This window comes from Misgurnus anguillicaudatus, chromosome 20 (assembly GCF_027580225.2).
Source record: "Misgurnus anguillicaudatus chromosome 20, ASM2758022v2, whole genome shotgun sequence".
NCBI lineage: Eukaryota > Metazoa > Chordata > Actinopteri > Cypriniformes > Cobitidae > Misgurnus > Misgurnus anguillicaudatus.
Window position 1 is genome coordinate 3,961,388 of NC_073356.2, and position 11,976 is coordinate 3,973,363.

At 38.1% G+C, this 11,976-nt stretch overlaps 1 protein-coding gene across 1 annotated transcript; it reads right to left on the minus strand.

Annotated features, from left to right (window-relative positions):
• Nucleotides 1-1,437: 1,437 nt before the first annotated feature.
• On the minus strand, nt 1,438-6,676 carry clic1 (chloride intracellular channel 1). Its single transcript, XM_073858009.1, has 6 exons — nt 6,403-6,676; nt 5,671-5,780; nt 5,484-5,613; nt 5,289-5,391; nt 3,421-3,602; nt 1,438-3,338 (listed from the first exon to the last, which is right to left on the minus strand). The coding sequence occupies exons 1-6, from the start codon at nt 6,439-6,441 to the stop codon at nt 3,177-3,179; spliced, it is 726 nt and encodes a 241-aa protein (XP_073714110.1). The 5' UTR covers nt 6,442-6,676; the 3' UTR covers nt 1,438-3,176.
• Between the last annotated feature and the right edge of the window lie 5,300 nt (nt 6,677-11,976).

The window sequence follows — 11,976 nt, forward strand, 5'->3', positions numbered from 1 at the left end:
AAGAGTAGCTTGACTTACTTTTCTGGACATCAAGGCATCAGTCTTGCAGCTTGACATAGATGTGCTCCACTATGTCATTAGGTTATCATGGCTACCAAATAAAGTTTTGATGAAAAAAACAGTGGGAAAGTCCCTTTACGCAGAGCGTGTTGGTAATGACAGCTAAACCATGGGACAAGTAGAAATTAAGCAAAATAAAGTACAATATGCATATATGTGCTTAATATGTGCATGTTAGTTCAAGTACCATTTAATTCATATGCTTATATTTTTTTTATTAATTTGTGATAAATAATGTTTGAGATATGGCACAACATGTGAAAACTCTGGTGAAGGACAACACCAAATTACATATGGCCAACACAAAACACTAATAAAATGTGATAAAATTATTAGTAAGAGCAGCCATAAAAAAGTCTAGGCTTGTTTTTGTTTATACTAATTAAATAGGCCCGATATCTGGGAAATACACATTTAGTAGATAGACCTTTTATATAAAACACAGAATTTCATACAGTAAGTATATCAGCCACCTACAAGTTGAATTAAGTGTAGAACAAGTTAGTCTCAGCTTCTGAGGGTGACTACTGAAATGATCTATAACGACAATTTTTTTATGTTATGTGTGGCGTATGCAACTATTGTTTCTCACCTTTAGTTAGCACAATAGGTCATAGCTATTTAACAATAGCTTAGCAATGTGAAAGTTAATGAAAGTGATGTATTTGCCAATCTCGGGTTGCAAGCCCAACTCTCTAACCACATGAGCATTATTAAACGCTTGTTATATTTGTGTTTGTATTGTACAGGATCAGTGCATATTGTTCTGCATGAGAGGAGCTGTGCTCAGCCCTTATTGTGTGACCTGAGCGGTGAAAAACATGCGGCAGGACTCGACTTTAATTACACTAATGAGTGCTGTGACACAGATCTGTGTAACACTGCTGCAGTGGCCTTCAGCTCCCCCCACTGGCCTGGAGCTGTACTGAACATCTGTGCTGTGACCCTACTGCTCCATATATAACACAAGCTGCTTTTTACTCATGTAAAACTCACTACATTATCAACAAAGTCTGGTGAAGCCCAATCATCAGAGACACACACATTAACCAACAGCAGTATGTGCTTGTCAAATAACAATAGCCAACTATTTCTTATTTATAATCAATACTCTTATTAATAAAAGTTGTTTTCATAAATGTGTAAAATGTTACTTTGGTTGATCAGATACACCAACATATATTCTAACAAATCACCAAATTCTCACTTTACAGCTGACTACTTTTACTTTACTTTACAACTACTGAGATTTGGCTCAGCAATTTGGCCCCCTGGCCCTCTTTCTTTTATTATAAATATCTCAGAGTCTTTTAATTAACCATTACATGGTTTAAAACCAGAAATTTCTACAAAAGCACAGAATAAATCTACACAGCATTTACTCAATCTTTCTCCTTCATTCTTTATTACGGTTCATTTATTGCCAGGTAACAAATGTATGAAATTCAAAAGATGAAAAGATCTTGTACATTTGATTGACAAACATTCATCTACATAATAAAAATCCCACTAATTGTTTGCACTGTTGTGTTGGGCTTCTATTTACTGTTAGTTCAGATTAATAGATTTATTATTTAAGCAGAAATGAATGGCACGTGGGGATAAAATGTCACATCATAACAAAATCATGCATGTAAACCACATTATTACGCTGTGTGAATCACCCATCATTACATAGCCTTATGTTTTATATCAAATTTAAAACACTTGGATTAGTAGAAGATATGTCAATGTTTTGAAATGCTCTAAACCACAGATATGCAAAATACACATTGTCAAATGTTAAATAACAATCTAAATACAATCCAGAAACATTAAAAAATTTCTTCATCTTGGAAACAGACATAACAAAATAGTTTTTATCTTTGTTACTGACCCTTATTTCTTATAAGACAGTAGGTTAAATCCTGACTGATCTTTAGATTTTCCTTTAAGTCACTCTGAAATGATTTCTTCTAGATTTTCTTGTGTTAAATGTATAAATAATAATTCACAAACCCATGTGTGCACAAGATTTTTCTACTTCTTCTTACATTCTCATGTGAACACAATATATTATTTCAAACATCATCTTCTCACACAAATAATAATACAGGTAACACTGGATGTCTGGATACACGATTCAAATGATTTTCAGTGCTTAACTTGGTTCTGTTCCTCATACAAGGCTTCATTCAACTTTAGACTTAAAATATAGAAAATATATGAACTACTTTTATGCTGTTTGTTGTATGAAAAAGAGCAGCTTACGCAACAGTCTAGCATTGAGTTAAGAGCTGTCATTCAGGTGGATTACGGCACAGGGTTTAGATTAATCCAAGACTAGGCCTTAGTTTGGGACATTTAAGTAGTTCTTACAAACATACCTTACAGAAAACAACAGTTGTGTAAATCTTGAGACAAAACAATGGCACTGTGATATCTGAAGATTTTAAATAAAGGCAGCTCAAGCATGCATTTTAGTCTGGGACTAGGATAAGCCCTGTCCATGAAACTAGTCCTAAATATCACAGAATCATAAATAAAGAGAGGAATAAAAGAGTTATGTGTTGTTAACTGTAATCGCTAACCAGCTTAAACATGTACTATGATAACGGGCAATACTTTAAAAAAAACAGCTTGCCAAATATCTAGACTATTTAAATACATTTTAAAATGGACGTAATAATTTTGGCGTAGAAGAGGGTTTGTCAAATATTACATATTGTAATTAATTGGCCATTATCATTCAAATCTGGGGCATTTCGTAGTTTCAGTGGTAATGTTGGCCTGGTTAATTTTGCACACATCTGAGCAGTGTGGGTGAACTAAACTGATAAATCCATGGGTTTATAATGAATAAAATATTAAAACTACTTTAAATAATGTCTGTTTGTTTTGATTGACGTGGACAGCTGTATGTGTTTGTTTGTTTGTGTCTTTTACAAACAACGGTTTAAGAATTGATATAAAGGCACTTCACGCTATATATAAAAACTATGAAAGTACATATTTGCTCTAAGATAAAGACGTCAGTCAGGACCTCGCTCATGTGCTGGAGAAATGCAAGCAACTGCTTGAAACAAACAGGGGACAATGAGGAGAGATAGTTTGTGTGTGTGTGTATGTGTGTTCTTCTACTTAAGAGCCTTCACAACAGATGAGTAAGCTATGTGTATCTCCTCATCAGTGGGGCAGGTGGAGGAGAACTCTTCTCGTGCATACGCTGCATCCAGATATCGCCACAGAGCCGTCAGAGAGCGAGGGATGGAGAAACCCCTGAACTTCTGACACACCACCTATAAGAGATACAGGATCAAGATCAAGCCTTTTTATAAATAATTCTAGTAAATAAGTAGGTTTAGTGCGTGTCTGTCGTACTTTGACGATGTGTAGTTTGGGCAGCAGGTTGCAGTCGGCCAGCGTGAGCTCCTGACCGTCCAGGAAGGGGCGAGTGGAGGAAGTGACATCATCAGCGCTGTTCTCATCGATCTCATCCGGGAGAGGAGAGCTCAGGTAATCATCCAACTTCTTCAGAGCCTTCAGCAAACCCTTCTCCAAATCTGCATGCAGAACAGTCCATAAGGTTTAGTGATGAAGTATTTTCATGTTTTTATTGCTCTCACCATAACAATGTCAAGTAATTGTAATGTGTTGTTAAAGAAAGCAACTCGTTAAGGTTGTTAGTCGATGGGTGGGTTGCACCAATGAAGATTACGTTAAGCAGAGTTCAGAGCTAATCTAGGGTGTGTTGAGTTGTGTTGCACCACCTAAATGTAAACATACATTAACAAATCTTAGATTAAAACTGTACCCTGTATTAAAACCTTCATCTGCAATTTATTTGGTCCGGGAATTGGGAATTTTCTGGTGTAATTAAACAGCAACAATGTTGACATTGTCATTTATAAAGGAAATAAAGAGTTTATGCAGACAAAGAAAATTTATTTTTAAGCTTTTCGTCAAGTGCAGTATACGAGCATCGGTAGCTGATGTCTTTGTATGTACTGTAGGATAGGGAGGGTATCCCAGACTTGATGCTTCAAAGCCAACAAAACATGTTACTGAGACGCCAAACATTTCTTTTTTTTTTTATTTAAACCTCCTCAAATGCAAGTTTAAAGTTAATCCCTTACTAAGACTTAAAACAGAGTTTAAAGTAATGGAGTCACAGGATTAAAGATAATCTATAGGGTTCCCACACCTAAGTTAACTTCAAATTCAAGGAACTTTCAAGGACTTTTCCAGGTCCAATCCCCTCAAATTCAAGGACTAAATGTGGGGACACATTTCAAGTAAGAGCAAGGTTACATCGTGTTACCTTTAAAGATACATTGTTACAATTCCCTTTCAAGGGAACTCGCGCTGCGTCACTGCGGTGACACTTTGGGGACGCTTACAGGGGTAAGTGCGTCTGAATGTGTATCTCAAATTCAACCAATGGTGAGGCTTAACAAAAAAGACACAAAGAAAGGGTGACGCAGGAGCCAGGAAGTATATCGCTATCTGAAATAAGCATTTGGGTATGAATCAACATTCGCATACAGAAGATATAAAGAATTTAAAATGAACAGTTTAGCATGTGTGCTTAAAATGTCTAGAATTTAATGATATTATCCTACACTACACAGGGAATAATTTTTTTTTTTCAGAAAACTTCTTGCATAAAATACATTCAAGCACTTTCAATGACCTGTATCTATGTAAGTATATTTTAAAAAACTTCCCAGGGCCTTGAATCCCCCCCTCCCCCAGATTCACAAACTTTCAAGGATTTTAAGGACCCGTGGGAACCCTGAATCTAGGTTTACTGTAAAATTTAAACCTGGATCAAAATGACGGTTTGAATGTAACCCTAAGTTTGGTGCAACAGAATTATTAAATAAGCCTTGATTTAAACCAGATTTAACACTAATCCTTTTGGTGCAACCCACCCTTAATCTGTAAACCACGAACATTGCATTTGGATGAAATTTAATCTAGGAAGACTAAAGGATAATTTGGTTCCTTGGTTCAAAGAATTTGTGTCATCACAAAAACAGTTTGTATAGCAGTAAATATATTTTGGCATGATTTTAGAATACAGTAAATTAAAGGTAATAAGTTATGTATTACTGCTATGATGTACACGTAGCATTAGACACTTAATTGTCCTTGTTTAAGACTTGGAATTTAGTTTCATGGAAGTCACCCATAATAATAGGACACTGTTTAAAACTACTGTCGGCTATGAAGGTCTCAATACTTACTGTCATTCATTTGAGGGTTTGAGTTCTTGATGTAGGCCGAGAACTTTGAGAAGACATCCAGACCTGCAGTGTTGGATTCAGGGTTACGTGCTGCCAGCCGTGGATATCTGAGTTAAATTAACAGAACGTATGAAGGTAGTAGAGTAGTATGTAGTATGACTACTACAGTATGCAGTATAGCAATGAGATGATGAAATATTTTGGAGGGCTGAGGGTTTCCTCCAGGAACTCTTCAATCTTGTTGGTGTCCGTCTTCACCTCAGTGCCGTACAGCAGGAACGGAGGCTGAGCGCCTGGAGCCAAATCTTTCAGAATATCTGGCTTCCTACAGGCAAAACAAAGGGTTAAGAACAGCAGTATTTATAATCACAGAAACACGAACCTCTTCATATCAACGGTGGTGACATTAAACGTGACTCCTTTAAGCCACAGGACCATGAAGAGGCGCTGAGAGAACGGACAGTTCCCAATACTCTGACCATCACTTCCTGCCTTAACAAACAACACACATACGCACAATGATTACAGGTTTGACTGGTTAGCATCATACAGCATGACTTGGATTTTCCTATGCAGAATACTGAACACACACAATCTGCAGAGCTTCATGTGTTCACTGTAACAAAGTTATTCGTCTAGTCATTTATTTATTTTTTCAATATTTAACCTATTTGTGTAAACGAGTCATAAAGCGCGCGGAAGCACAATATGTTACCTGAAAGCGCGTTTACGGAAGTAAACCATCAAACAATACCAACATTTGTAAATAAGTACGTTAAACATATTTTACAAAACTTAATTAATCAAAACACATATAATATATTAACATAATTCAGTCCATCACTTCACATGTTACCGTTAGTAAGAGAGCGGACGGCTGAAGGGACAACGCCCCTCACAATAAACTACATCAAATAACTCAATAAATAATCTGTTTATCACTAAAGAAAACTATTAAACTACATAGTTACATAAACTTTTTACACTTATTTACAATATTACTTTCACATTAGCATGTTTTAATTCTCGATTTCTTCTTTTTAAGATATGTAGGCTACTTGACTTTGAAGTAAAATCCCGCAAGTGGGAATGAATGTTTGTGGATTTAACTCACCTTAACAAAGAGCTCGACCTCAAGTTTCTCTTCACTCATTCTGCTTTATTCACAACACAAGCAAACAACTTAAAAACATCCACACATATGCTGCGAGCTCAGATCAGTCTGATGCACAACTTCAGATATTAAAGTGTGTAATTACTGAAAATATACGCAGTTCAGTCGAAGCAAAAGAGTTCGTGTGACTTATAATAAACGCTACTGTTCGCGTGCAGTAAACCAACAGTCAGGTCAACCTTACTTCCTCCCTCTCTCTCTCTCTCTCTCTCTCTCTCTCTCTCTCTCTCTCTCTCTCTCTCGTTTCCTGGTTCACATGAACCCTGTGCGAACGCTTCCTCTCTTGTGATGATGATAGAGGTAATGCGGAAGACGATTGCATACACGCTGACATATTAAGGGGTGCTTACACATAGGCTAGCATCACTATTGTTATTCCTCAGCGATACTCTTCTTCTTCTACATCTACATCTGAACCACATTTTGGCGAGTAACTCGTCCCAACTTGTTTGAGACCCATGAATTAGGGCTCAAAAAAATCCCATAGACTTAAAGGTGCTGTAGAATGTAAAACTGTTTAGATGAATAATACGTTCTGTACATGGAAATGACATATGAGCTCAAACACTATTGTTTCCACTTCTTATGTAAACCTTGTGCATGGAAAACAGACCAACCAACATAACACTGACTGTGACATTACAGTCCTGATATTTGCCCCAACATTAAATTACACATTAAATTAGTTTTTCTCAATTGCTCTCAATTGCTCTCAATTCATAAACAAAGTGATCAAAATGATATACACTATCAAACAGTGAGTAAACACTACACCAAAAAATAGAAAACACATGGTTCAAAACATATAGTTCTCACGGGAGTACATTTTTACATATTTACAGTGTAACTCTCATTGTTTTGGACAAATTGCAAATGCTTTGATACAATCAAGCAGATGATTATGTACAAATGTCTGCTGTTTGCATTTTCATTTTAATTTTCATAAAAATACATTATACTGGTTTCTGTTGAATGGTCTTACACCTCAAAACATTTAGGAATTAGTTCACCGTGCATAGCATGAAATTGTTGACCATGTGTCATAATCTGTTACTGTAAGCATGAAGCAAGTTTTCTATGGGGGGGTTTTTGTAAATGTAAACTGAATCGATAAATTCCTGTCAAGTGAATCCTGAAATTTTGAGTCATTTTTTGTAATTTTTATTTTTACTGTAAGTTTTTTTTCAAAATCACAATTGTGTTATTTGTTTACAGAAAAAAAGGTGAAAATGTGAATTCATCCACAGTTGACATAAAAAAATACTGACACATATAATTGTGTACACTTGGTATATTGACAACATGGCAACATTTTGACTGTCGTGTTCATGAACTATGACACATGGACTTGCCATTTTGATGGGACTGACATGTTCACTAATGTAAAAATTTACTTTTGAGAGATGAAATCAGACTTACTCCTATTTTTACAGTACTGTACCCTGCATTTCACAAACTTGTCTACACTACAAGCATGACATTTGCATTAGAGTGCAGAATGTGTTTTGAGAAGGAGTATGTGTTTGGAGTTTTGCTAAAAAGTCTAAGTGAGATCTGCAAATTGTGTTTTATGATGTGAAATGGTTTAAGGTATTGACAACAGACTGCGCAATTAGATAAATGAGTTCGGGCAACTGAGAACTTTGTTCAGCCAATGGGTTTTAGTGTTTTAGCAATTGAGAAAAACTGTAATTACAATGTTGTTACAATGCTAAAAACAAAGTTGTGACTGTCAGCGGAACACAGCAGAGACTGACTTATTAAAATAAATATGGAGCCAGAAAAATATTACAGTTTTTCTCAGGGCCGGCGTTAAAGGGGGGCATTCACGGGCCGTGCCCCCCAAACAGGTTGTGGTGCCCCCCTACACAGTTTTTTATTAATTTAATATGTATCAAGAATAATTAAAATAAATTAAACATTGAATGTTTCATGACTTTTAATGTAAGCAATTGAGGAAAATATAGTTGATATATGTTTTTTTTTTTATTAATATAGACCAGTTTCTCTGATGGGTTGCATTACAGCGTCTCATGCATCTTTACATCTTTAGCATATTACTGTAATGTGACTTGATCTTTTAATGTGTTTTTCATGACATTTTATGGATCGTATAAAATATGGATATTAGAACATTTAGAACGAACCAGCACTGCCTGCTCCATCTGACTTCATGCAAACACCGACTGGCTCAAACTCTGAGATTAGAGGTCGAGGGGGAATTTTCAAATCTGCAGGACACTGTTTTAACTCTTTCCCCGCCAGCGTTTTTAAAAAAAGTTGCCAGCCAGCGCCAAAAAGCTGAGATAATTCCATTTTTGTTAAAGACTTTTGATAGAGATCAGATGCAGAGCGATCTTTAAAACATACACAGAGTTCTTTCTCTTTCACGTGAGGCGCTATTTCCGGGTTGTATAAGTTGCGGAATAGCGGTATTGCGGAAAGGTGGAAATTCTCGTCATTGGCAGGAAAGCGTTTTCTCTTAATTGACGAGTTATCAAAATGAAGCTTTACACTCAAAACCATTCACTCTTACTGACTTTTCCCTCAGACATCACACACAAGCTTTCAAAAACACACATAGTACAACATAGTATTACACACTGGTGCAATAAATTCAAAACAATATATCCAAAACTGGTAAGTTGCTTGTGGTTCTCCCCTCAAAAACCTTTTCACGTGACCAAAAAAGACACAATCATGTAGTGTGAACTTAGCTTAAAGAAACACTGGAAATCTGACTCTGTCACGACACGGGAGTGGAGGGAGGACACAAACGCAGAGTTCGGCAAATAAATAACATTTAATAATAAAATGGGGAAACAAAAACACGAGGAATAACATGGTAGCAAACACAGGAACCTCCAAACGTGACACGGGAAACAGACAGGGTTGTAATGACAATCATCCGGCAATGAGTGTGACACAAACACTGGTATAAATACACAAAGACTAATGACACACAGGTGGAATGAATGATGTGATAATTAACAAGTGTCCAGGTGATGACAATATAGAACAGACACAAAACATGACACGGATCACCGTGACATAACCCCTCCCTCTACGAGTGGCTACCAGACACTCACATAAACACAAAACAAAAACAAAGTCTGGTAGCGAGAGTCCAAGGGAGGGGTGGAGGGCTTGGGGACCCTGGCGAAGCCGGCAGCCGCCGGGATGAGACCAACAGGATGGTTGGCCGGACTGCGCCAGGAGAACCGGAGCGATCGCTCCGAGAACAGAGGCAGACGAATTACCCCCCTCCTGGGAATCGTTGACGATCAGATGCCCCCGGAAATCTTCTCCCATCCCCTCGCGGAAACGGAGACCCTCGCTCGGTAGCCACCCCGGGGAAATGATCGGCCGTGGTCCGTTCCGGATCCCCCTGCGAGCAGGATGGTGGTCCTCCGAGGGACCGTCGACGACGACTCAACTGTTGGGGGACCGCCTGGGCCGATCCTCCTCCGGCAGGAGCGAGCGATCGCTCACGGTGGTCCCCAAGAGACATCGGGGCTGATGGGGAATGAACCCCCGATGTCATTACTCCCCCTCGACGAAACTCCTGGGGGAGCCGCCCTCCGTGAACTCGCTGCGTCCAATAATGGCCGGATGATTCTGTCACGACACGGGAGTGGAGGGAGGACACAAACGCAGAGTTCGGCAAATAAATAACATTTAATAATAAAATGGGGAAACAAAAACACGAGGAGTAACATGGTAGCAAACACAGGAACATCCAAACGTGACACGGGAAACAGACAGGGTTGTAATGACAATCATCCGGCAATGAGTGTGACACAAACACTGGTATAAATACACAAAGACTAATGACACACAGGTGGAATGAATGATGTGATAATTAACAAGTGTCCAGGTGATGACAATATAGAACAGACACAAAACATGACACGGATCACCGTGACAGACTCAAAATGAAATTATTCTGTCAAAGAATAACACTTGTTTTCACTTCACAAGGTACATGCAGTCAATCAAAGTACACCAGGTTTCAAAATACTGGCTATTGTTTTTTATTTATGATTTATTTATTAAATTTTCCACAGCAACAAAAGTAAACAATCATTGTAGGTAACAAAAATTAGGAATAATGCTATAGTAAAAAGCACAAAAACAGACATTACAGAAAAAAAAGAAAAAAGAAAAAAAAACACCAACACAAAATCCCTCACAGTGTTAACAGGTTAGAGTAAAACAAATAATGTGTGCTGCTAACGATGATAACAATTTAAAACTGCAAAACCACTTAGAGTGCAGGGTTAGGTGTACAGTCAATCAACTGAAACTGCATCCAGCTGCAGAGACTTAACATGCTCAAAAAATGGTAACCAGATTTTGGAAAATTTTATCATTGAACCACGAAGGCAGTGTTTAATTTTTTCCAATTTAACAAAAAATAAGGCATCCTTTACCCACCGAGAATGAGAAGGGACTCGAGGTCCCTTCCAGTTCATCAGAATGCAACGTCTTGCTAGCAGTGTAAGAAAAGCTACCAGCTCAGCGAAATGAGACGGCAATGGGTAATTAGGAGTTAAAACTCCAAACAGGCCAATAAGTGGAGAGGGATGGATAGTGATAGAAGTAATAGCAGAAAGTGAGTCAAAAACCGACTCCCAGAAAGGGGACAAGGCAGGGCAGGACCAGAACATATGGGTTAGATTAGCCGGTTCAAGATGACACTTGTCGCAGCTTGGATCAATGTCAGGGAACATACGGGCTAATTTACTTTTAGACCAATGTACCTTGTGGACCACTTTACATTGTAAAACCCCATGACGAGCGCAAATAGAAGACGTGTGAATACGTTTTAAAATCGAATGCCATGTATCTGTCTCTAACTCAATATTAAGATCCCTAGCCCAGGTAATCCGCAGAATATCAGAATCCAAAGGGCAACATGTGAAAAGGGTATTATAAATCGTAGAGATGCTCCCTCTTTGATAAGGATTGATATTTGATATAGTATCGACAGTGGTAGAGGGTGGGGTCGCGGGAAATCCTGGAAAATGCTTACGTACAAAGTCACGGACTGTCAAGTACCTGAAAAAGTGGGACCTAGGTAAGTTAAAAACTTGAATCAATTGTTCAAACGAAGCGAATGTACCGTCAATGTAAAGGTGTTTAATAGAAATTATCCCGTGGTCCACCCAGACCGCAAAAGCCTTATCAATAAGAGAGGGAGGAAAGAGGGGGTTAGAATCTACAGGGCAAAAAAGAGGTGTTGACTGTAAAGAAAAATGCCGCCTGAGTTGACGCCAGATCTTAAGACAATTTTTAACTATAACATTACATGAAAAGGTTAAAGGTGATATTGAGAGAGGAAGACACAAAAGAGAGGTAAGCGAAGAGCTGCCACAAGCAGCCTCCTCAATCCTTAACCAGGGTGGAGGCTGATCGTTAGGCCGGTGCCAGATTAGCATATTACGAACATTTGCAGCCCAGTAATAGAACAAGAAGTTAGGTAGTGCTAAACCCCCTAGCTCCTTAGGTTTT

Excerpts from the sequence above, each read along its gene's own strand:
- clic1 (XM_073858009.1), bottom strand. The coding sequence starts at position 6,441 with ATGAGTGAAGAGAAACTTGAGGTCGAGCTCTTTGTTAAG. Across the intron at positions 5,781-6,402 it reads AGGTCGAGCTCTTTGTTAAG|GCAGGAAGTGATGGTCAGAG; the intron begins GTGAGTTAAATC and ends TTGTTTGTTAAG. Across the intron at positions 5,614-5,670 it reads ACCACCGTTGATATGAAGAG|GAAGCCAGATATTCTGAAAG; the intron begins GTTCGTGTTTCT and ends TTTTGCCTGTAG.